This window comes from Pempheris klunzingeri, chromosome 5, assembly GCF_042242105.1.
Source record: "Pempheris klunzingeri isolate RE-2024b chromosome 5, fPemKlu1.hap1, whole genome shotgun sequence".
Lineage (NCBI taxonomy): Eukaryota > Metazoa > Chordata > Actinopteri > Acropomatiformes > Pempheridae > Pempheris > Pempheris klunzingeri.
The window spans coordinates 19,173,206-19,199,669 of record NC_092016.1 but is presented as its reverse complement, the minus strand read 5'-3'; the positions used below and the strand labels follow the sequence as shown (position 1 = coordinate 19,199,669).

The window sequence follows — 26,464 nt, the reverse complement described above, 5'->3', positions numbered from 1 at the left end:
AATATCAGTTGATATCATGTGGATGTCTGATCTGTTCAACAACGACAGTATTGGCATCAATGCTGTCATCACTGGTGTCTGTGCCTCAGAGGACCGATGTGACATTTCGACTCGTCACAGTATGAGAAGCACAGGTGTAAATAATAAAATGAACGATGGCCGAATTCCATTTAGCTGCTTCAGTTTCAGCATTGTGGTATTGTGCATTCTGGCTGATTGTCACGCTGTTATGACTTACCAGGACACTTGAACAGAACAGAGACAACATCACCACCTAACGCTGTCACAATTTCCCTCTCAAATCTCCTTCACTCTCTCCATTAGCCGAACTGTTTTTGACACCCACAGTTTATGACACAGACTCCTGTTACCAAATTCATGACAGCGCTTCAGCATGACTGCAGTGACCTAAGCTCAGTCTGCAACGACCCAGGCTCAGTCCAGTGAACTATGTTTACCCCTCGGAGGGATACAAGCTGCAGTGTGTTTTCAGAGGGCTGGCCGGTGCCAGAGATGTGCTGGGTGGGAAAACGAGCTGGGCTCTGGTCAGGTGCTTGTCTGAGTTAGCCAAGGTCACTTCCTGAAATCCATCCACCCGTCAATACTGAGCCATCCCGGGGTCGATATGTTCCCATCCCATATCATCCCAGCCCCGTTCAGAGCACGATGAGAGAGACCTCAGCGTCAGTTCATCCTGTATCCTAATGACAGATAGCTGATACTAACTATACAGTGCAATGCAATCAAACAGACCTCCATTAATGCTATCATTGTCAGGTTTATTGTGTTGAATTTAGGTGAGACTTTAGGTTGTCATGGACTGCATGTTACTCTATATTGTATCTTATGTACATGAGGCATGGGGAGGGCAAAATATTTCACCTTTCCCTTTGATTGCCCTGCATTACAGTAAGCCTTTTTCATAGCATACATACAGTAATCTTGAAGCAGGGGAAGCACAGGTCTGGCCAATAACTTGAACGATGGCGTGATTCCAGTGTCCCAACAAGCCAGTGTGCACAACACTCATGCCTTTAAACTGGAACACCTCGATAAATTGAAGTCATCGTCAATGTTATTTATTACTTGTGCGCTTTTTTCCTGCAATGACACATGAAATTGTCCTCTGTGGAAAAGGTCTGTAGGACAGTACACACGCATGTGACCTTCATTATCGCTGTTATCCTGTCACACTTGTTATGTTGGCATATAGTACACAGGCTAATTAAGCCTATTAAGACACACACACACACACACACACATTTGTTGTGTCATCAACATAAGGAGAAAAAACAAACTTAAAGATTTTTCTTTTCCAAAATCTTATTTTCTAACTTTATTTAGAATCATAGAGATTCTGTGAAAACAACACACACACACACACACACACACACACACACACACACACACACACACACACACACACACACACACACCACATACCTAAGGATGTGAGGGAGGTATTGGCTTATGCCATGACTAATATGATTTATTCATTGCTGGCAGCGGTAACTCAAAAAGCCATTAGGAGGCATTAAAACGGAGACACCTCACATTACTCTTGCATGAATAATAAATGTTTAATAGATGCAATGAGGAGTGTGTGCGCATGTGTGTTTACATAAATTACACAGCAACAAGACGTGACGTTTGCTTTGTAGCTTTAAAAAGGCCGTTTTTATGCCCCCATAAAACTGAAACTATGTTTTGATTGGCGGTGTTTGATTCCAAACTCTAATATTATCATTTAGAAAAAAAAACTCAGGGGTTTACGCAGCAACCTGAAAACAAAGCTGAAGATCGGCATGTTACCTGAATAAATATGAGATTATGATGATGATAAACTCGCAATTAAATATTACTCAAGTAACATTATGTAATGATATGTGGCCTTGTGCAGATTTGTCTGTGTGTATGTGTGTGTGTGTTTGCGTCATAGACGTGTTTACTGTTAGCAGTCTGATCTCATCACCGATGGATTCATTTTCAGTTTCACAATAATGATCACATAATATAAGGTGATGATAATGGCCACTTGCATGACTGGGTTTCATATCGTTGGCACCGCTAAGTCTGTCTGCCTGTGTGCCCATTCACTATATACTGTAATGTGTGTGTATATGTGTGTGTGTGTGTGTGTGTGTGTGTGTTCGTGCTTGTGTCATTGCTGGCTCCACACTGACGGCTGATGTCTTGGCTCATGAGTCAGTCTCAGCCACATTACTCATGTCTGCAGACCTACCTGGCTCCAGTGCTCCCATCCTACAGAGAGGGACAGAGGTGGAGGGAGGAAGGGGATGGATTTAAACCACCAGATGGAGAGATGAAACTGATTTAAGAACAGGAGAGAAGTGAAACCAGAAGGATTGGTAGACCAAAGGCACTGAGAACCATTAGGGATTTTGAAAAGGGGAAGTAGGAGAGGAGGTTCAGCGCTTACCCCCGGCACATCAAACCCAAACGGACTACAGTACAGTCTAAAGAACAGTCTACAGCATCCTGATTTAATGCAGTAAATGTTCCACGCACACAGTGATACAGCCCCCACCCACACCCCCCCTCGCTTTTCTGTTTCAAGCAAATCAGACATGAAGTCATTCGCAGCCAGAAGCAACTCAACAGAAATAGCTTGCATGTGGCTCTGAGGTCATGGGCAGAGAGAGGAGAAATGATAACAGAGCGGCAGCCACAGACACTGTGTGTCAGCAGCAAGCAGTCTGCTGTGTGTGAGATTCACTCTTTGTCTTAGCAACATGCAAGTCCTCATGTCTTTGTGCTTGTTAAACCAGTCTAACAGACCAAACCATAGACAACAGAAAAAACCCGATAAACCTATACATGTATATTATTAACATTTGGTACCTGCTGCTCTAAGTGCATGTAGTAAACAAAAATATATTGCCGTTTTCAGAAAACAACATCATTTTTGATAATAAAGCGAGATATAAACAGTTAAAATCTGCTTTGTTCTCTTGTTAAAAATATGATTGTTTCAACATAAATTTTACATACAAAGCACTGTTCTAAAAATTGGTTTGTGGATACAGTGTGGCCATCAAAAGGGCATTGTGTTTCCCAATACACATTGCTGATACTTTTTATATTTATATAAAATGTATATGATATTTTGGAAACAGATACAATTTGTCATTATTTGCCATATATTTTATTAAAACAGGAGATAAATCCCTGGTGATGATATACTATTAATTCCTCCATGCATTTCAAAGAGGAAGATTCGATTCGAAGGTTTGATGTTGATGAAGTGTTTTAATTTAGTGCTTAAATAAACACACAAATATGTGCCTTTTAATTGAACATCTAGAACTGTGTGTCCTAGTCAATAGACAAGAATGAATGCGACACTCCATTCAAAGCGGCTGCAATTTACAGCTCTACATTATTGACTGAGTCAGGAATACCGTCGTGATCAATGCCAGTGTCACCAGAAAAAGATGTTTCAAATAGCTCACAAGTGATCTTCCTAGTGGATTACCTTCACATTAAGGCAACAAGGAAAGCATTAAATAAGTGTAGGATATAAAAGTTGCAGGCTTTCTCAGAGGAGAAGTCTGTTTGCAACCTGAGGGGAAAACACTAAGGTGTGTGTCAGAGCCAAACCTGTGATTATGGTAGTCTAGTTTTCATGCTGGTCTTGATCACCCAGAGTGGTGAGGCAGCATCTGACCCTGCGTCAGCGGGGCCACGTCCACCTGAAGCCCTGTCGTCTTCAGTGGTGGTCCGGGATGTGGTTTTAGAGGTGCAGACGCTGAGATATGGGATATGCACTGCTGTGTGCTGTGTGCTGTCGACTACAGTAGCAGGAACAGTGTGTGTGTGTGTGTGTGTATGTGTGTGTGTGTGTGTGTGTTGACACATTGATGGGGTTTGGACCTGGGCAGAGAGTGCTGATGGGGCTGATGCTGAGAGAGAGAGAAAGAGAGAGAGAGAGAGAGAGAGAGAGAGAGAGAGTTGCAGTTTGTTCCACCATTAGAAAGACAGAGACAGATGTCAGCACCACCAGCTGCTTGAGTCAGCACTTTGAACATACATCAACACACGTGCACGCACACACTCACTGACAGTCAACGGGGTCTGCTTCACTGTTACGTACAGAGAGGAAATGAGGACACACACACTTTCTGTTTGTCCATTCATTTAGTTTCATTGCTGAAAACAGAAGATAAGCGAAACCTGAGGACTGACGGACTGATGCGCATTCAATCTGCTGCTGGCTTGACTTGTGGAACAAAAGTATTGATCGCCTCTCACCTTCCTGTCAGGGGACAAACCGCAGCTGCTGAGTTTGACTGGGAGCCAGCAGTAGGTGGCAGCAGTCAGTTACGCAACACTTGCCTGAGTAATCATATTGAGTGTGTCTACTTTCTGCTTTGTGCACAAATCAAACCCTCCATAGATGGGAGTTATATTGAACCTACCTGTGAGGTTTATGCGGATGAACCAGGTGGATCCCTGATTGTTACAATGACCCATCTCTATTGTTGTTTGTCATGTCAAAGGCTCCAGACAACACAGAGTGCCCCCTCACAGCCTGTCTTTGTTTTCCGGTGATTTGCCAGTCTAGACACCCCCTCTTGTCTTGCTGCGGTGTGTAATACACGGGTGGCCATGACAACGCTAACTGCATTAAAGCTGGATTACCTGAGGCCTGCTGAGCCTCAGAGCCAGCCAGGGATCCCTCCTCACCACAGGCCTCACGCACAAACTCTTGCCTGCTGCTGCTGCTGCAGAAAATGCACTAATGATCTCCCAACGTTCATTTATTTTGCTCATTTCACTGCGGTGAGCCGTAATTCATGTTGAAATGAAGACGGACTCATGAATGTGCTCATGACTGCACGAGGGCAGCAGCAGGAAGAGAATATTGGACACATATGTGTGTACCAGGGCTCTTGTTGGCCGAGCAGAAAGGAAAGGGGAACTACCACAGGCTGCCCGGCCTCCCAGCCCACAGGGCTCAAGTTTTTGCCCACTTGCGTGAGAGATGGATAGGGATGAGAGAGAGGTTAGAGCCAGGGAGACAGACGGAGGGAAATAGTGGGACAAGCAGGCTGCCAGAATACAGGGTTATATAAGGACAAGAGTTTTCCATGGAAAAAAAGGGCAAGAAATGCTGTTTGGAGTCAGTCATCCGTGGTGACGCGTGGAAAAGTGTGGAATGCTGTGCTGACGCAACTTTCGAGCAGCGAGCATGTGTAATGAGAGTGTGTTTGACATTAAAGCTTGCTAAAATCAGCAACAAAGGGAGAGGAAGAAGAAGAAAGTGGGCATGTTCTGTGAAAATGTGTGTGTGCATGTAAGTGCACTTTGGATGTGAGCGCACATGTGTGTGAGTGGAAAAGCGGAGAGTAAGTGCCGTAGCCTGCTGACGTAACAGTTCCTAACTGTTTCCATATAGACGGCCTGGGACCAGGCGCCAGGCAGCCCCTCAGCGTGGATACGTCTGGTACCCATCAGCCCATGTGAGAGGGAGGATGCACACTCACACGCTTACACACATGCAACACACAGTCATGCACACATGAGTGCGTCAACGCAAAACACGGCCATTCATTTCCTCACATGCACACAAAAGCATATTCACATACATGTAAACACACATACTGCGTGGACCAAAGAGCACCTTCATACAAGCATGCACATACACACAGGTGATAAATTAAAGGAAAAAGCCGTCTGAATGAGAATAATGACTGCAGGCTGGAGCTGAAACCACTAATTCTTAAATTGATCGATCGACATTTTATTGATTGGGTTCTCCTTTGTCACCCATCTGCATATGCATCACACATTCATACACACACAAATAGATGTACACTCATCTCATACTCCTGCATAAAAACACACATGCATGCATCCAATATATAAACACACACTTTGTATCCACATGCACGCATTTGCATTATTGCTGACAAACCCTTCCATACATTTGTGTTAGTGAGCAAACAAGTGAAGAAGCAGTTCAGATGTAAATTAAATCTAAAAAAACTATGAAAAATTGCATCAGAAAGCTATTTCAAGCCACTGAAGGAGTACAGTACATTGGCAATGGGAAACCTGCAGAGAAGTGCAGACTTCAGCACAGCAGAGGGGAGACTGTTAGACGGGCAGGTTACCCGAGATGCAGATCCATATAATACGAGCTGAGGGCACCTTGAAAAACACGCACACACACGCATAGACACAGACATACAGGAAGCATATTGTGAAAGGATTATCTGTTATGATCCAGGTGACAGATAAATACACACACATGCTGAGCTCATGTTAAGGAGAATGAAAGTGAGAAAGTGGGATTTACTATGTATTCCATTACCGAGGTGGTCTTGTCAAGGGGGAATTCCCAAGATGGCCATAAAATTAAGACGCACACACACGCACACACACACACACACACACGCACACACAGGGACTCAGCTGGAGATGCTGGTAATGCCATTACCTTTGCCTGAAACCTATTTGACTCAGTGAAACGCTCATTAAGACAACATTGTGCTCACTGAAAAGGGCCATGGGCCATCTGGTTTTGCATGTGTGTGTGTGCGCGCTGAAAGGATTTGCTCCATCTTCTTTACTGCTCCTCCTTACCTCACTCGTCCGACCACAGAACAACCAGAGTGTTGTTCTGGCTGGAGTGAACCAAATGGAGGGACTTGGGAAAGGATGCTTTGTTTGCAGAGAGATGTTGTTTGATTGCACGAGGTGAAATTCCACCATGACATCATGAAACCAAAACTGCCTTTGTAGTCAAGGCCCCATGAGGAGACTCGATGAATTGGCCCCCCTGCTGGATTTGGACGCAGTGTTTTTTTGTAAGATCGGTGTAGCCTGTGTCCTCTGGGGAAAAATACCTCTCTTTGTGTTTCTCTTTTCTCACACACACACACACAGACACACCACTACCTCACCTCATTCTCTCATCCCTTGGAGGTAAGCACTGTTCAAACACATCACATCATTGGCAAACACTGCACACAGCCTCACCAGCCGCCCTCCCTCTCCAGCGCCCGCAGACAGCCGGAATAAGGAAGCATGGTGCGGGTGAAGACCTGAAACTAGGCGAGTGTATTTGTGTGTGTGTGTGTGTGTGTGTATGGTGGGGCATGAGAAGAGGAAGCAGAGGGATAATACCAGACGTTGAGTCAATCTGAGACAGGGAACAACAGGCTGATGCTGCTCAGAGGTGCGGCTAACAGGTTCCCTCTATATTGTCAGACACACACATGTCCATATTCCTCCATATTTGTCTGGCGAAGGTGTGCCTCTGTCAGCTATTAGTGAGCTACCACTGTCAGAAACGTCTTTATTTCTGAATTTTTAATCATTTTCTGAATCGTGACGCTAACATTCACCTGTGGATGTAGAACATTTACAGTGAATGTGTAAAAGAGGAAAAAAAAGGGTGTTAATACAACCAAGAAATGTTGCCTGTATATAATGGAGTAAAGTAGCTACGTGAAATTTATGGCACTTTACTTGAGTCATTTTATTTTATTCTACTTTGTTTATGCACTCCACAACCTTTCAAAGGGAAATATTGTACGTTTTGCCTAAAAGTTAGACAAGAAGATTGAGACCACCCTCATGGCGGTACTGTAAATACAAAGCTATAGCCAGCAGCAGGTTGTCTTAGCTGAAACAACCAGCCTGGCTCCGTCCAGCTGCGAGTAAAAGAAAGTCAGGTGATAGTACATTTACATGTTGTATTGTCTTTCAGTCTTATTACGTCTAAAAATATGGTGTAAATTTCATAAAAAGGTGGTTCTGCCTTTCTAGAAAGTACTTTTGAACTGTTAAATAACCCCCCTCTCCATCAGCATATCACAGCATGTGGCACAGTCTGAAAAAAAAAGAAAAGAAGAAAAATCAATGAGGCCGTGTTGTGTGGTCAGAGAGGAGTTGGTTAAACACAAAATCAATAGAAAGACTCCAGGAAACTGGATGTCGTGATGTGATGTCCGTCTGCTCTGAGGAATTCCCTTCCCAGCCCCGTCCGGCCCCCACGCAAGCACACAAGAAGAAGAAGAAGAGGAAGAAGAAGAAGCAGAGAGGAGTTTGTATTTTGTCATGTCTGTATTTTTGTATCATTTTCACAAAACATGTACAGGGGAAGGAAAAGCCTTTCAATAGAACCTGAGGTATTTTTGCGTCAAGCAGCCTAAGGTATCAGGATTTTCTTTTAAAAACTCATCTAAATCATCAGTGTTCTTAGATGCGTTGCTATTTACACAACATAATAATAATAATAATAATAATAATAATAATCATAATAATTCGATAACAACAATTTTAGCAAATGGGACAGCCTGCATCATCTTTGTTACATGTCATAAATAATTCTAACAACATTTCTTAAAAATATAGGAGGGAGGTTGAGGAGAGGAGAGGTTGCTTGAGCCTCGGGGGAAACACAGGAATCTATCTGAACTTACTGTAGCTGCAGCAGCCCAAGGTCAAAGGTCAGAGGTCACCAGAGAGAAAAGCTAATCAAGGGGCAAGGGGAAAATAAACACATTTTACATCATAAATAAATAACCATCTCGCACCAGGAGAGCAAAGGATTCATGTCTTTCAGCTCAACATATGAAGATCCTCTTTTTTTTCTTTCCATTTTGTTATGCTGTTTGTTATCAAAGCTTTGGAAAGTAAGAAATAAGAGCAAAAAAAGAGAAAGAGAGAAAGCAAGGGAGCTTTATGGACATGCATTGTGCTGATGTACCAGCAGCTGTGTACCCTCTGCCGGGCTTGGCTCACTGAAAGTTCCCCTGAGAATGAACGAAAGGGTGTGTGTAGGGCCTATGCTTTACATGTGTGAAAATATGTGTAAGTGCATACAGTATAGGGTATGTGTGTGTGTGTGTGTGTGTGTTAGTTTCAGCTTTGGTGGGACGCGCTGCGATGATGACAAACTGGTGCTGGCTCGGAGAGGACACTCGGTGTGAGTCTAGAAATCTCAAACTTGTGAAAGAGCGTGCGTCTGTTTGCATATAGCTGTTGCTATGCAAGCCCTCAGGAAAATGGCAGAAAATGTTTCACTGTATATGATCACAGTGTGTGCTTGGCTGCTCTGTCCTCCTCTGCACACAGTCAAACAAAACAAGTGTTTTTAAGTTAACGCTGAGCCCTCAAATGTGATAAATCCATGAATACACACTGCAGATGAGCCAAAATAGAGATCCCGTTCTTATAGATCTCACTAGTGAGACGTCTGTACCATCCTCCAAGTACAAAACAGAGGCTCTATATTTCTACTAACAAAACTCAAGACTTGGCTTTCGGAGTGTCGCCAGGATGTGAGGAGTAACTGAACTTGGTTATCAGAAAGCAGAAAAGTGCATTTTAAAGTCATACATCGCTCTCCCCAAAGAAGGAACAGCACATATTGCTTGCTTGATTTTGTTGAATGTGTGTATTTGTTTGTGTGTGTTCATAAATACCATACAGCAAATAATAATAATAATAATAATAATAATAATTCAACAAAAGAAAAAAGAAATAAATCCACAAAACATTATATTATTTCTCATTACCAGAATGAACCAATACAATAAATTAAAACTATAACTGAACAAAAAAGTCCATTAGAAGTCCATTAAAATTGCTATATATATTCATATTGTATATATAGTATTTGTCTGTCTGTAGTCAGCCTTTCTGGTGCATGCTCAGTGGTGACCATAGGTGGTGACTGGGAGAAGCGGGTGGGGGTTGGGGGGGTGGTTCCTACAAAGAAGCTGAAGGGCCGTTGAAGTGAACCCTCGGCACCTTCCCGAAACCTCAGTCCCATCACACCGTTAACACTGGAAACAAGGGAGCCAAAGTCAGGAAAGACACACTGTGCTTTAAGGGGGGAAACACTGCCCGTCGATAAGAGTCTTCAACTCAAAGTCCTTTCAGCAACAAAATGCTGAGGATCCTTCATTGTTTGGATACAGTACCGCCTTTAGATTAAGTCCTTGGGATCTCTCTGCCTTGTGCTGTGGTGATGTGAGGAGACGGTGCTGTTATGGAGTCTGTTATTGTCATTGATGGTGTTATGCAGAGTCTGTAGCAGGCAAAGCCACTGGAAAAGGCGTGGGGGTGGGGGGGACGTCGCCGTGCGAGGTTCTGAGGCTTTCGGACGCTGAGGTGAAGCTTTGGGAGGAAACATGGGGCTTGGTTCAAATCACAAGCTATACACCCGCTGAAGCACACTACATTTGACCGCAGGCAAGCAGTTTGTGTCCAAGCTCTGTCAAACTCAGGATATTCTATATAGTAAGGATGCAACATGGCACTTGCCCTGGGTCATTTATTTTTATCTGTGACAGAGCTCAAAAGAATTTGGAGTTTCAGTACCTACAGTCACCCCCTTTACCCCAGCCTCCCCCAAACGTTTCCTCAGATTTGTACGAGAGTTCGGGAGGGTCACGGTCCGCCAAGCACCACTTCACAGGCTCTGTCTGTCCAGGTGTGAATGCTAGCTCGCTCCCTAACCTGTTCACATTAACTCTCTGCTTGAGTATCTATTTGTCCTTCTCTCTCGTGGAGTCTTTAACACTGGTCTGTTAGGGGAGCACAAAAAGCCTCCTCTGCTCCTTCTCATATGTCCTCCTCTTGCACTCTCTCTAACCAGGTCCATTTGTGCCCCCAAGGGACACCTCTGATCATGTCCATTATCTGTCAGGACACCTCGATGATCTCCATGCTCCCAGAGAAGCTCGATTGCTTCCCGATCTTGCCCAGTTCTTCTCTGGACCGCGTTTCGGAGATTCCCTCCTCGAACTCCATCTGACAGCTGCGCCGTTTGAACTGCTTCTCTGATGCGGGCCCGCTGTTGTTCACACTGCTGGACATGGTCACTGTGGATGACGACATGGAGTCCCGGTGGTCTCTCTGCGTCTGCGGTGCCGACGACTTCTCCCTCTGGGATTTGTCTCGTAACCGCACACCCTCGCTGCACCCAAACGCCACATACGCTGAGCTGCTCCCAAACCTCACCGACGACTCCTCTCCCCCTCCAACCCCTCCTCCTCCCAGCTCCATCTCTCCCTCAACACCCTCCTCTGCCCCAAAGTGCCATGGGGCATCTGTGGTGGGGGTGACCGGAGTGACGGGAGTGGTAGCCTGGACAGTGTCTCTGTGTTTGGTCCACATGGCCCCAGACCCTACAGTGGGCAGGGAAGGGAGCGACAGGAGCAGGGAGCCCTTTAGGTTCTCATCCAGGCTGGGGCTCTTGTTGTCCAGCGACAAGCTGAGGGACTGTGGAGGTTGGTGTGATTGCGAGCGGATTGGGGAGCTGCCGGAGCAGTGTTTGGGTTTCCTCCTGGGTCTGGAGGAGGAAGAACTGGACCGATGGACTCCTTCACTTCCTCCGAGCCCTAAGCCTCCGATGCTGCCGCCGCTGCCTGGTGAGGGGAACGGTGAATCGGAGGAGCTGGGGCTGTCTAGGACGGGAGACTGGGAGCAGACACCATTGGAGGTGCCGGTTCCTGGGCTGTCAAGCTTGCACAGCTTGGGGACGTCTTCAGAGTGTGTGGGTGCCAGGCTGGGGCAGTGGGAACTGTTAGGGGAGTAGACAGACTTAATGTCCAGAGAGAAGGAGCGTTTAAGCCGGTTAGTGTCCATGATCCTCTCTGCAGAGAGGTGCAGGCCGTTGAAGCCTTGCTGGAGGGAGGTGGGTGACGGCAGCTTGGGCTCTGGTGGGATGTGCGGTTCTGCCACAGATGAGTCAAAGTTGCTGCGGTGGCCGTTCATCTCGAAACCTGTGCTGACTCCATTAATCTCTTTGTTTTCAGAGGTCTTGTCATCAGAGGTGGAGGTTAAAGCTTGCAGTAATCGCAGGCCCTTCTCAAACTCCAGTAGCTGACCCAGGAAGTTAAAGTTGGGGGATATGGACGGTCTTCGGTCCTTCACAAACCTGTAAGGAGGAAAAGAATTGGAAGTTATTAGTCACAGGAAAGCAGTTTTACAAGGCCACTCTTATAAACAGTTTGAGTTCAAGCTGTAGCCAAGGTTTTACAGTAAAGCATGTCTGAAATCATGACACACACACACTGAGGAACTTTTTAAGGTCAGAATTACCCTGGTGAACTAGGTGTAGGGTGTCAGCAGTTTTACTGATGCACAATGCATACTCCTGAGCCAGTGTTGTCCAGACAAGGCAAAGCAAAGCCTTTTGTACACACTCTGTTCCCTGGCAGCCATCTAACAATTTCATTTCTCACGACTGGGGAGGGGTAGGAGGGGTGAGAAAATCGTCTAGCATTACTCTCAACGGTGAATTGCCTTTTTACTGGGGCTGACACCTTAGCTCAGCTGGTGGTGGATGGGAAGCGTAAGCGTACCTGTAGGCATCATCTGATGACAAGCCCATTGTCTTCATGATGTATGCAATGGCGATGGTTGCTGAACGTGAGATTCCAGCCAGGCAGTGCACAATGACTCTGCAGTTTGACACCTTAGCTTTGTCTGTTGAGGGGGGGAAACGAACAGGTATGAATACACATCTTTAGCACAAAGTTTCTGGAGACAATCAACGTCTATTGAAAGCAAACTGACATTTCCTGGAAGAGTACAGGGGGTCATCTCAGCGGATGTGTTATACCTGACGCTATTGTTACCTAAGCTGCACGTGAACGTTTATTAACCGTGACAATGACAGGATATGTCGTATTGAATATCATGGCATCCTTCAACACATAACTTGAGATGAATTCACTTCCTTATATAGACACTTCCCTTACTGGCTATTGCGCTTTTTAATGCTAATCTTCACCTTCAACCCACACACAATCCAAACATAACATTTTCCCACCTCTTACCTATGAATTCATTCGTTTTGTCCAGCCACGGAAGCAATTTCTCGCAGTAATTGTCGTTAACTGGGATGCGCATAAAGTGGCTCTCACTGATAAAGTCTGGCTTGGGGCAGGTGTTGCTGGCATTCAGCACGTAGGTGATACCATTCTGAGCCATCAGATCCTGCACAGATAGAGATCAAATGAGTTCAAGGTCACATTTTGTTGCCAGGAAACAATAGCAACTTCGATGTCTTTCAATGACGGGGATAAAGCGAGTAAATTTTACCTTGTTGAGGACGTCCTTCTGTGAGCCCAGGTAGAGGTGTGGCAGGATGCGAGTAGGCCCTACATTAGCCACAGGCAAGCAGGGCTGGGACAAGCTCATAGGTAGAGCAGTGGCAGGTTTCCCTTCGCACAGGCCAGGGAAACAGGAGGAGAAGGCAGCAAAACCTCCTGCAGAAAGAGAAGAGGAGAACTGGTTAGGTAAGCTAATGGTCTTCCACAGAGCTGTCGCAGAACACATGGGAATCCCGACTCCCATGACTCCCATGAATTCATCAAAAACATTGCACTATCATCCCAAGGATTGAAGATGGAAATTAGCTAAATCTATCATAAATCATCATCTCTTGTCATTTTGAGATGAATGTTTTTGTGCATGGTGTTTGTGTTTAATACAGATAATAGCTATTGGCAGAGCAGACAGATGGTCTATAGCCTTTCAGAGGTGAAACCGGGCAACAATTTCTGGGTCCTGTTTAGTGCAACAGGAGCAAAAGAGAGGCTCTCTGTGCTTCTGTTTGCAAGTTAGGTTAACTGCTGGGCGGCCAGGAATGTGTGTGTCTGGCCCTTTAAGAGGCAGGCGGCTCCACTTTTGGCATATGTGTATGTATGTGTGTGTGTGTGTGGCTCTGTTTCCTGCATGAGCTCATGTCCTGTAGCAGTGCATTGCGTCAGGCCGGGGGAATGAGAGAGGCCACAGGTGCAGGGCCAGGACAGAGGCCCAGTAACATCCCCCTGACAACCGCACACACACACACACACACACACACACACACACACACACACACACACACACACACACACATGCACACACGCACACACGCACGCACACACAATCTGAAGACATGATCGCATAATCCTGCAGTCAACATATGCTCAATATTCACTTTCATTGTCTGTAATTCTGTAAGTCACACCACATAGGCGCTGTTTGCCCCCACTCCTGTATACATACACATACACAAATACCCACACTCATCATTACTGTGCAGTAACGCAGTTGTATAACTACAAGGTGGGGGCCAACGAGAGGAGGTGGGGGTGAAGTGTGTGTGTTGAGGAGTGGGTAATGACCTCGCTGAAGAGTGTGTAGGAGGGAGGGGAGTGCTTCAAGGAAACCCTGAGCCCCAGAAAGGAGATTAGAACCTAATCAAGCTTCAGCCCTGCCTGACCCAATCTGGGACACACACACACGCACACGCACGCACACACACACACACACACACACACACACGGACACAGAGTGAGAGTGAGTGAGACATGACATCACTGTTCTAAAGTAGCACACACAGCACAGTGCAGGCAGGACTTTGCCTTCCGTTGTAACACACACCCAGCTGCACTACTCATGTAGCAATGGCTTGCCAACACACACACACATACAGCACACACACAGAGCACACAGTGTCAGCAGCATGGACTGTGTGGTCAACAGATATGAGATCTAAAAAGCTGCAAAATTAAACTGTGCAAACAGTCTGAGGAAAGCAGCTTTCGGTGCCTGACTCTATTTCACAACACCACAGCCTCTGAGGCTGGGTGCATCCCCATGACCAAATGTTATTTTGGGTATACTGTCCCTTTAAGAGCAAAATGAAGAAGGGTCTGTTTCCAGCTATTAATGGCAACCGGCGGAGCAATGACATCAACGCTCCACATGGGGGGTGGAGTGAAGGGTGGATGGATGCAGGGAGAGCGATCAGATAACTCACAAGATACAGGAGGGAAAGCTCAATGCAAAGAAGCAGAGGCTGAGGGATCGCTGCTGCTCTGGCTTGTGGCTATGGACTAACATTTCTGGCCTCTTTAGAGTAGACTAAACAGCCATTTGTAGTTCACAGTTTGGCTTTAGACTGTGCTGGCACCGTACAATTTCCACCAGAGCCTCTTTCTAGTGATCCTATGGGCGGTGCTACAGTGTCACTAATTGATAAAACAGAGGGAGGAAGGGTAGTTCTTTGAAGGGTTTCTTCCTGCTTTCTCTGTTCCCAAGCTGCCGGTGTGGAGCCTGTGTGCGCGCACACACACACACACACACACACACACGCAAAGAAAATAAATGGTGCTCCACATAGCCCCCTCCACGGGCATATACAGTACTGTATCTGTGCGAGGAAACGGTATGTTCCTGGAGACAGTTAAATCAACAGGAAAAGCCTCACGTCACACTGCAACCATTTCCCTTTCAATGCCAGGACATTGTTGGAGAGTTGTTAGAAGGACAGAAGACAGGACGTACCACAGTGGACACAGTGTTAGTGTGTGTGTTTGACAATGAAGAGAAAGTGTGTGTGTGTGAGAAGGGAAGTAAACCCATGAATGAAAAATACAGTAAAAATATTCTCACCGTTTGATCTCATGTGTGTCTGGATTAATAATTACAGCCATGACTACTGTGGGTGACCTCATATGGTGTTAAATAAACATCAAACGACAGGAAGACTGGCGAGCCAGAGTGTGTAAGAGGTTACATGGCATGAAGGGAGGCTGAAGTCTGAGATAAGAGATCGAGACTGAGTGTGCCTGCCTGCTTTTTTAAGGGCTATTACATTACAGTGACATTACGTCAACACAATTACAAACACCTCCCTTGTAGTCAAAGCTTTACATGGCTGGCGCTAATGGATGTTAGTCACACAGGAGATAGCGTGTTACTGTCACCTCGTCACCTGACCCCACTCTACTTGAGGTTGCCATGACGACAAGGAAGGGCAGTGATGTTGATGACAGTTGGCTCGTCGTGTCTCCCCCCCCCCCCCCCCCCCCCAAGTGCTGTCAAGATGGAATAAAACACACACACACTCGGTGTCCAAGGGGCACATGAACACACTGACACACACGCACGCACACAAAACTGTGAGCGCCAAATAACCCGAAGAGACATGGCCTCACATTCTCCAAAAGACAACGATGACACATCCGTCCATTCCAATTGAAGCGCACACATAAACACACTGTACACTCACACTGAGGTCACTGAAAAAACCCTGTGACACACACCAGCCCAGCTGTCTATTAGGATGACATCAGAAAGTCAACTGGGAGAGATGAGTTCACCTTCAGCGCAGTATGATAATCAGCAGAGATTAACACTCTGCTACATTAAAATCAAGAGATAAACCCAACTCTGGCATTCATCAAATGTGGCGTCATGCTTGCCTCAGTTTCATTTGAAAATGACTAGAAAGACATTTACTTCTGAAGGGAGATAAATGATGCTGCCAGGACACACATCACTTTCAAGTGAAGTAGTGACATCTTGCCGCCCCAAAAATACTTCTTCAAACTTTTAATTTCTCGGCTATTAGATCACCTTTTGCAGAGCGCTGCATCATCTATCTTTAACTTTAGGAAAATGTAGTTGAACAGGATGTGACTAACCCAATTCTGAACACACACGCAAAGTTTGAGTAGAAAGAAAACACACAACCGGGAAAGAGGGCACTGTGTCGCCATCAACTACTCTAGCCAGCAGTGACTTCCTTTTTCCGTTTTCCTCTGCCCACTTCATCACTTATGCAACTGCTTATTTTCCTCTCTTGCCCTGTCAGAGCTGAGCACTCAGGCCTCCTTTGTTCTCTGGCAGCGAGCAGTGGTCCCGCTCCACGTCGGTCATTTCCTATAACTAACTTAGTGTTCACATTTCAATTTAAAAGTGCAGCTTATTATCCCGCAGAGATGAAAAGTGTGTGTTTAGCAGGAGATATCTGGATCAAATTCAGGCTTTTTGGGGCCGCGCTGCAGCGCAAATCAATAGAGAAAGCCGAACGATGAATGGAAGTGGAATCCCGGAGATATTGACCGGACAAACAGAGAAACACAACACCTGCCTGGCTATTACGGTTAATAGGAGCTCTGCTGTTACATCACTGCTGTTGGTACAATTGACTGCCTCGTCAATACAAGCCCCCCTAGCCTCTGTGTGTGAGTGTGTGTGTGTGTGTTTCAGTCTCTGTGTGGCTTTCAGTTGCCTTCTTTAACTCGTCTGTTAATGGAGAGGGGACACACACACAAAGCAGGCATGTACACGCACACACACAAGCGTCCATATCCTGGGGGCATTGATCTGCCTGAATGAGTACCCCTCCATCCCTCCCTCCAACGCTCTCCTCTGTGGTTCATATCGGGGGAGACATGACGCCATCCTCTGTGCCCCTCCAGCTGTCCCCTCCACTATGAAGGGACATTAGCATCTCAATGTGACCCCCCCCCTTCACCACCATCCCTCACCCTCCCAACATGACATCATTGCACACATGTCCCACTCAGCTCCACAAAGGCTGCGCTGCTGCCTGAAGAGGCAATGGGAATGTGTGTGTGTGTGTGTGTTTTAGGGGGGCAGAGTGGGCCGCGTCTGTCAGAAATGTGTAGATTGACAGAGCATAGACGAGCTAGTAGGATGAGGTCATCGCTTTTCATGCAGGGTTTCAGGTTGATGACGGTCGGGAATGACTATATGATTAACATGTCATCCTGGCTGACGGTTAAACTGTTTATTGCCCCACTATCTTTGTGGAAAGATAGCGGGATCAAAAGCTGTTTCAGCAGTGCCGTGTTACTGCAATAATGGACTATAAACCCTCCTGTAATTTAGCCGGCACTCACAAGTCTAACTCCACAGAGACGTGTTGAAGTGCCTAAAAATAACCCGTGACAGACACAATGCTATTTTCACCTGCTGATGGCAAACGTGTGATTTTTTTTGCCAGCTTTCTCTGAGCTAATGAGTTTGACACTTCCAGAAGAACGGCACATGCACATGTGCGCTCACACACAAGGAAAGACACACTTAACAGTGTGAAGTGTGGCAGGTGTGGAGGGCTGCTGTGTGACTGCTTCGAACCGGCTCTGTAACACGTCCCGATATGAATACAGCATCCACATTTGCACAAAAAACACTCATATTCTCACACATTTGTGACCCAAAGGTACAACAGCAGATTCATTTTAATGAATGCATGGCTGAATAGATACTTTGTGCAATATGCATGTAAGTGTGTTGGTATATAAAAAGGATTTGTCCACAGCACCGCAGCTCTGCATTGCCTCATCGCTCTGTGTGAAAGGTGTTATGTTAAACACCTGCAGTGCACACTGCACACATATTGATAACATAATCTCCACGAGACACCATTCTGCAGAGAGAGAGTGAGCAGGAGTGAGAGAAAAGCCAAGAGCAGGAGGAGAAGAAAGAGAAAGAGAAAGAGCCTTTTGTGATAGTTTTACATCTCAATGACCACAGGCTGAGAGAGCATGAGCACTATGTCATACCGCGGGTCACGGCTCTCAGCCCCCCCCCCCCCCCCCCAAGCCCTTTTTTCTCTCCTCTCTTTCCTCTTCATCGCTCCTCATCTTTATAATGTCATCCTCCTAATCCTCCTTTTTTCTCTCCATTCTGTCTCTCTAAACACATTAACTGTGCAAACAAAAAGGTGGGAAAACAATTAGCATGGTTTGGCTGGGTCCCCACAGTGTATTATTTTAGCCTGCTGTAGCAGCAAATCTCACTATTGATCCTGTACACGTCCTTAAAATTCAATTCACAACAATCTTTCATTTGCAGCATGCCTGGACTGGAATACCTCAATACCTCAAAGCCCACTGTGCTTTTTGTACTCATCTGCAATGCACAAACCATTATCAGGGGCTTTCCCCACACACACATCTTAAACTGTATGCAACAGTGGCATATTTGACAGCCAAATCCCAGCAATGTCAGTGTCTGTACTCCACATTCTTTGCATCTTCACTATGTATGAGAGCTCTGTAACCTCTGTACACAAAAACCTACATCATCAACATGTTAGTTGTCCAAAAGGGATCTTCTTGCCATTATTAACTTGCATACACACACACACACACACACACGTCACTTCTCCTGCTCTGAGTCCAGGTGGATACACACCTCGTAGCTCTCTCCCCTCCTTCATTCGGCGGACCCTGATCTTCAGCCTCATGTCTGTGTCCTGCAGGTCCGGCCAAAAACAGTCCTCCGCTGGGGCAATCACCACATCCAGAGGCATCCCCCAGAACACACTCTGTCTCGCACACACGCACACACGCGCACGCAGATGGAAATGTTCTGGTGCTCCCTCCTTCAGGGATGGAGCGAGCCCTCACCACACAAAAATGTCAGAACAAACAAACAGAGGTGCACTCCTTTGAGGGACGATTAAGGTGAGCCCACAGTTTGAGTGTAAAAATCCCAAGTAGACAAAACTCCTCCTGGTGCTCAAGTCCTCTCTAGTCAAGTCAGCTGTTCCAGTATCCAGGCGCTGACGCTCCGACAACAGACCCAATACTACAAAAACTAGTCCAAAAGGTCTGTGGACGCGCTCCTCAAGTCCACCTATGGTCAAAATCCCATGCAATGACCACAACAATTCCTAAAATGCTCCCTCGTCAATATTTAGTAAATCTGCGGTTCTGTGAAGAATGGTCGCCCACACAGAGCAAGAGGGAAAACAAAAGTGAGTAGTCTGTAATGCCTGTAGATACAAAACCAGCTGTAATCTGCCTGCAGCTGGTTTACAGAGCGTCTGTGTGTCTCTCTGAGCGCCCTCTCTGTCTCTGTGAGTCCACAGCCAGAAGAGCAGCCCACTATTGTTGTGCTGCTCCAATCTCCCCGTCTCTCATTCGCTCAGTCGCTGGCTTACACTCCTCCCTCTCCCTCCCTCCAACCCGCTCTCTCTCTCTCTCTCTCTCTCACAGCAAAGAGGATGACGGAGCTGCACTCTCTCCTCAAGCTCTGGGGGTGAATGAGCTCACTTGCCGTGAGCTCAGACTCTACCCTCCCTCCCTCCCTCCCTCCCTCCCACCCTCCCTCCTCTGCTACCTCCCTTGCACCCTCCCTCTCTTGTGGAGCCAGCGCTCCGTCATAGCTAATGTCTAAGGCATGTAACCACATTCCTTACTCACCCAACAAATATGCGGCCACCTCAGGGGCCTATCTGCGGAGCAGGCCTCTAACAGGGAAGCATGGAGGCTAAGACACAGCTATCAGGCTGCTTAGCAGCTACACACACTGCGATGAGACAGAATGGTCTCTGTGTTGTTAATTACAAGGAAGAGAGGAAAATGCTTGGCTTATGAAAAGAGGCTTGTGTTGATGTGCTTGACGATGTACTTCTTAATATGAAAGAATATGTTTCCTGAGGGTGAACTTGATGGTCTTACAGTATTAATAAATACATTTCCACATTAGATAGATACCAAAGATGATTTTTAAAGGTGAAGATTCTGCACCTTTAACAAAGCTACACAGTGTGTCAGCAAGCAGAAGCTGGATACCTACATTAGGTTGATTGCCTTAAATGTACTGTAGCCGCATAGTGCAGCGGGGATTAAGACTGTGTCAGTGTGTTGAAAGCTGATTTGTCTCTGAAGGTGAGGGAATGTGTGTGACTTCACCATGTTTCCTGCACTGGTTCATGTCTAACGCGCCTCTGTTTGGACACTGTGTTCTCGTGTTTGAGGATGAAAAGGTAGAGACGAGAGGAGACGAGAGGAGACGAGGGGAGGGGGGGAGGGGGGGGAGCGGAGAGGAGAGAGAGACAAAGTGAAGCTCTAGAGAAGAGAGTAGTAGAAAAAAAAAAGAAACTAAAGCAGACAAAAGAGAAAGGGAAGACTAGAGGTGATGAGAAGACCAAACAAGCTTGTGGTCGGCAGCCATCATCCATTTGACAGGCCACAGACTCCTGGTACTTTACTATGGAATGACAAACATGTAGGCCACAAGTCCGGCTATGGAAACAAAGCAGCACAGGATTTAACATAACTGCTGGAGGAGACTGAAAGTTAAGAGAAAGTTAACTAATTATGAAGCAAATTCAGCTGACTGAAATACATTTAAAGCCCAAAACGCAACGAGACAAACTTCTTTTGGTTTGTATTAGTGATCCATTTAACACGGTGGTTCCTTTTAGCTGCCTTTTTATGTCATTTAGCTTCTTGCTGGTAACTGATAGCACAGATTTCATGAAACAGCACCTGTCATGCGAGGGCCAGTCACATGCCTGACTGTCTGTTCAGTCTCAGGTTGAGACATCATGGTACACTGATTACACTAAAACCTGGTCAGATGGGCTTCGAGTACATTAAGTCATCTCTGCAGTGAGCCCAGCTCCAAAATAAGGCAAATAAGCTTATACAAGACGCCTAGTTAGGGGGCCAGCTGCATGCTGACTGACTGACCTCATCTCATCAGTGTAGACCCCTGCATGATCACACACGGGTGAGAACAGCCTTACGTCACCCTCTGTTCAACTGTGGGTCACTGAGAGAGGGAGCGGGAGAGGAAATAGGTCACTTGGTGATGATGAGCTTTGTGAAAAATGCAGACACTGGTTTTGGGAGGATGAGGATGTCTAACCAAGAACAAACACACACTCAGAATACACACAGAGGATCACTCTCATGTGCACACACACACTTTGTTCCTCATCTGCAGCTGGTTGAAGCAGGTGTGGCACTCCACAGTGGTCACCTGGGGTCAGTAGACTTCAAACACGGCGATCATCACCACGGTTTGGATCCACACCTCGGTTTGGTTGTTCTGTCTGTGTGGCTCGAAGCCATAAAACCAGCTTTGAAACACACGACTCCCAAACCCACAGCAGCGAGAGCCAGCAGCGACAAAACAAAGTTCCTGAAGCAAACACCCTGCCCTCACTCTGTTTATACCCCTCTCCTCCTCCTCTAGTCCTCAGCAGGGTAACAAGGCTCAGAATAGTAGGTGTGTTAATTAGAGGATTACAGCCAAGACGCTATAAATGACAGCCAGGCCTTTTTTACTGACTGCACATGTGTACCCTGCTGCGACAGAAATAGGTAGGATGGTCACCCCACCTCCTCCGACGTCTCTTAGATCTAGAGCGTGCTTTTATGGTAGGGGGCTTGTTACTGGGACAACGCACAGTTTACACACACACACATAAAGACCAACGAAAACAGACAGGGGGAGAAGAAGAGATGGGTGTGAGATAGTGGTGTGAGACAGAAACACAGAAGGTGTGTAAAGGCCAAAGCTGGTCTTGGAGACCAGAAAAACATCCACAAGGTGTGTTGTGAATAGTACTGGAGAACTGATGTCTCGTGTTTAAGCAACAGGTGTTAAGGCTGTTAAATGTTAAATTAACATCAGAGAGACTATTTTTATCGTGAGGGCAAATATATCATGTACTGACACCATGGCACTGAGAACTGACAAGTGTGACCTGGAAGTTGCATGATATCATCTTCACTCTACACTTTTACTAAACTTAATTAAACTTAATGTACTTTTTAGAATGTTTATGCTTTAATGCTTTTAATACTTAAATAATTAACTTAATACAGCATTGTAATTTTTTCTAATCCATATTGGACCTTTTTTCCTGTCCTGCAAGGGGAATTCCTGTCGCTCTTCCTGAGGGTTCCTCCCCTTTATTTCCTGTTAAATACATATTTTTTATTCATGATTGCACTTATTTCTGAGTCATTATTATTAAGCTATTTCTATTTTGTATCAACGTGATGTGTTTAAGTGCTTTGGCTTTGTGCATATCTGTCTTGTGGTTCTGTTTCACCGCTGCGCCTTGGGCAACCAGTTGCGGTTTGTGAACAAATAAAGTTATCGATTGGTTTTTGTGTAATTTACTTTGCCTGTTTTAAGTTGAAACACTTGTGGCTCTAGTTCACAGTGTTTGGAAAACAATCATCTCGGTCTAAAATGACCGAAAACAATAATTACTAAATAGAAATATATATGTTGTATGTAAAAACCTACCATGTAAATTTGTACCAGCGTCAAAATATAAATAAAATATTTTTAATGTGATATGTTTCGCCCGCGCCCGTACCCCCGTACCCCCGTACCTCCCCAGTGAGACAGGCAGTGACAGGAGTGTCATCCTACACCGCAGATCATCTGTCAGGATATCACGGGAAAGAGAGACGTCATTCTCCGGATAGGGCTGGTTAGGGTGATGAAGACAAAGTGAAGAGGATGAACGGAGCAAAGTGAGAGGAAGACAGAGAGGGCATTCCTGCAGGGGTGAGGGACGGGGTAGACCGTTATTTGCACCAATATGCGTAAACACAAACATATGTGCCCATGCATGAGCATGTGTGTGTGTGTGTGTGTGTGTGTGTGTGTGTGTGTGTGTGTGTGTGTGTGTGTTGATAGTGCCGGTTGTCAGGGGATCAGTAACAGGGCTGCTCTTGCAGTGATGTAATGCCTACAGGAGAACACAGCTGCCATGTCTGGGGGGTGAGGTAGTCACCAGGGGAGGGAGAGGGGAGGATGGATGGAGCAATTGAGGATGGGGGAGGTGCTGGAGAAGGGGGGGATTAGGTAGCTGGGGGTGCTGAAAGTAATTGGGGAGGGGGGTTGAATCCATAGGGAGATGGTAGCTGAAATTATGTGGTCATATCGCAAGGGGACATTAGTGGTTCACTGGGTGATGGTGTGTGTGTGTGTGTGTGTGTGTTAATACATTTTTAGTACTGACTGAAATGTGCTCGTAGCATCAAAAATGATCAATTATTGTATTAAAAGTTGCTCTTGAAAGCCTGGACTGATTTTAGTTAAATTATTTTAACATTTTTTAAAATCTAAATCAGAAAACCTTTCTAACTTAAGACTACACTTGAAATATCTTTATTTAACAGACACACAGAGTTGTATGGTGTATTTTTGATGGTTGGAAAAAAACCTTATATATATTCCTTAACTGAGGAATCAAAAAAGTATTGTTTTGGCTTCAGGCCTGAAGCTCAGTTATCCTGTATAGACACCTATATCGAAATTTTGAACGATACCCAGCACTGGTATAAGCATGAGTGTGTGTGTGTGTGTGTGTGTGTGTGTGTGTGAATATTCTCACTTATTCCATGTACCTGCCCATGTGCATTTATTAGAACTCCCTTTCTGGGATGTGAAGATGAGAAAGGAAACAGGGGAAGATGGAGGGAAGTAATTCTTTGACGTGAAGTGCAGGAGGGAGGGTGTGTGAGATTAAGGCAGCACTGCTGCACTGCTTGGTCTTTGTGTGTATGTGTGTGTGCTCAAGCACGAGGTAGTTTCATCTCTATCGGTGCAGCCTGGAGGGAGGTCCGCTCGCATCAGTCATGCAACCGGCCCCCTGCCCTGCAAACAACTTAACCCCTTGGAGGAGCTCAGCACCCGGGGCTACTGCACCAGTAAATCTATCGCATTGGCGAGAAATTAGTTTGCACACACAGATATATATACACTCAAGGAAGCACATACACACACACACACACACAAAGGAGAGAAGAGGGTACGCTATCAAACACACCGAGGGGGGCTTTCAGGACCAGACGGGCCCTCATAAACCAGATGAACTACTTAAAAATCCCAGTTGGAGATGTTCAGCGGAGTGTGTGTGTGGAGAAAAAGGGGGGCTGTGAAGCCTCAAATGAAATGCCATCACAGGCATATGCTTACAGTGTGTCTGCATGCATATGAAGCCTGTGCATTCACTTTGTGTCAGAGTGAGTGTATAAAAATGAATGTTCATTTTAGCCGAGAGTGAGATGTCTCACAGCTGTTTTCTGAGGCTGTACGTAGATGAGTAACGCATGTGTGTGTGTGTGTGTGTGAGAAGAATAATACTGTATGTGCAGGAACTGTGCACATCATTCTTCAGGAATTAAAAGATGAAGAATGTGTGTGTTCTCGTCTGATTTCCCCAGAGGTGAGTTTGTCTACACAGGTTCACTTGAGCGTAACAGATGGTTATTTCATTCTAAATGCAAATGGCCGGAGCTGGGATACAAAGGGTTTGCTTGCAGCACTTGAAGGCAATAAAACACTGAAAACACACCGCTCTCCTTCTCACTCTCTCTCGCTGCCTCTTGCATGCAGGACAGTCTGCCACGCACACTTGTGGTAGCAGTCTAATAACTGCGCTGCTCCGACAGAGAGGAGCTGACAGCGGATCAGTTTGTTTTTAATGAGCTAGTACCGCTGCTACATGCAGACTGACAGGCAGGTCTCAGATCAGTTCAGTGTTAATTAGTTCCTATCAGCGCAGCAGGCAGGCTGACAGACACACTGTCCTGACACCAGCGCTGGAAACCACGCCATCTGGTCCTCTGCTGGTTACACACACACACACACACACACTCCTCAGAGTCTACCAGCGTCTAGTCTACCTATCTCACAATTAGCTCAGACAGTCTCAGACTGCACTGGTGTGTTTCTCTGTAGTCTATCCATAGTGTCTGTCTGTGCCTGTCGCTGGGTGGTGTGATTGCTTCCCTCCAATATTCTGTTACACAAAAACTCCTATTATCTCATCAGCACATGCAGCATGACTCATGACACAATGACAGGCGTGAAATGTGTAAAAAATGCGAGTCCCACTTTTTCCACTGACCTCAATTACATGTGCTCTAGAAACGAATTATTTTCAAATCATTTCTTGCCACACAGAAATGTAAATTAAATACTTCTGCTGCTAAATACAGAGAGAAAAAGATTTACTGTGAGAAAAAAAATAATGTATACATTAAAAACAAGACAAACTCCATATATCAATTGCATGAAAGTGAACACACTGCTGAACTTTGGGCAGCGATCTCTTACACACAGACATGCATCAGAAGTAAGGCGTGACACCCTAGAGACTGTATTTGGGCGTACAGGACATGGTGACAGCGGCTATCGCAACATCCGCGGTCAGGGTTGGCTTTCCTGCCATTCCAGTCCCTGGAGACAGTGTGTGTGTGTGTGTGTCTGTGTGTGTCTGTGTGTGAATGTGTCACATCCACAACGCTGCAGTGACATCACTCTACCAGCTACAGAAGAACAATAGAGAAGGAATGACGTGATGCCGTGAGAGGATATGGGCAAGCTGTTTCTGTGCGCGCCCTGCCAACGCCGTCATGATGCCTTCAAAAATGCTTTTTACAGCTGACGGTGGGACTTCTGGGCTTTTTTGTTTTGGCCTAAATAAAAAGACACTTACACTAAAGTAGACGCACATTTGTCTAAACTCAAGGCGAGTTCCCAAGGCGTGTCCCTCTTTCACCCTGGAGAACCCTGATGTCACTTCATCAGAAACAGGAAATAGTTACACAACAGACGGGGAAGAGGCCTCTCTGTAGGCCGCCTTCATCTCCACATGTGTGTATATGTGTTTGTGTTTATGTGTGAGCAGAGGGGGAGATATCAGGAGGACCGGGAAGGATCACAAACTGCTGCATTCCTCAATCTGGAGCCTTGGGCTTGCCTGGAACTCCAAAATTAGCCTGTTGCCGTGGCGATGGAAAATCTCCCGCGTTTATCAGGAAGCAGCGGCAGCCCCAGAGATTCAGCCCAAAAGTTTGTGTGTGGTCAGCATGTATTTACAGTAATAGGACCTCTGCTACAA

At 45.9% G+C, this 26,464-nt stretch overlaps 1 protein-coding gene across 2 annotated transcripts in view; it reads right to left on the bottom strand.

Annotated features, from left to right (window-relative positions):
- Positions 1 to 10,297: 10,297 nt before the first annotated feature.
- dusp8a (dual specificity phosphatase 8a) overlaps positions 10,298 to 26,464 on the bottom strand; it is a 35,538-nt gene continuing 19,371 nt past the window's right edge. Inside the window, exons 1-5 of one of the 2 annotated variants that reach the window (XM_070831280.1) lie at positions 18,991 to 19,657; positions 13,090 to 13,256; positions 12,825 to 12,984; positions 12,348 to 12,471; positions 10,298 to 11,920 (exon numbers count right to left, since the gene is read on the bottom strand). In XM_070831280.1, the coding sequence (XP_070687381.1) occupies positions 10,684 to 11,920; positions 12,348 to 12,471; positions 12,825 to 12,984; positions 13,090 to 13,256; positions 18,991 to 19,108 (1,806 nt within the window). In that variant the 5' untranslated portion in view covers positions 19,109 to 19,657 and the 3' untranslated portion in view covers positions 10,298 to 10,683. Of the gene's footprint in view, positions 11,921 to 12,347; positions 12,472 to 12,824; positions 12,985 to 13,089; positions 13,257 to 18,990; positions 19,658 to 26,464 lie in introns of those variants that run through there. The other variant, XM_070831281.1, reaches the window with a different exon arrangement.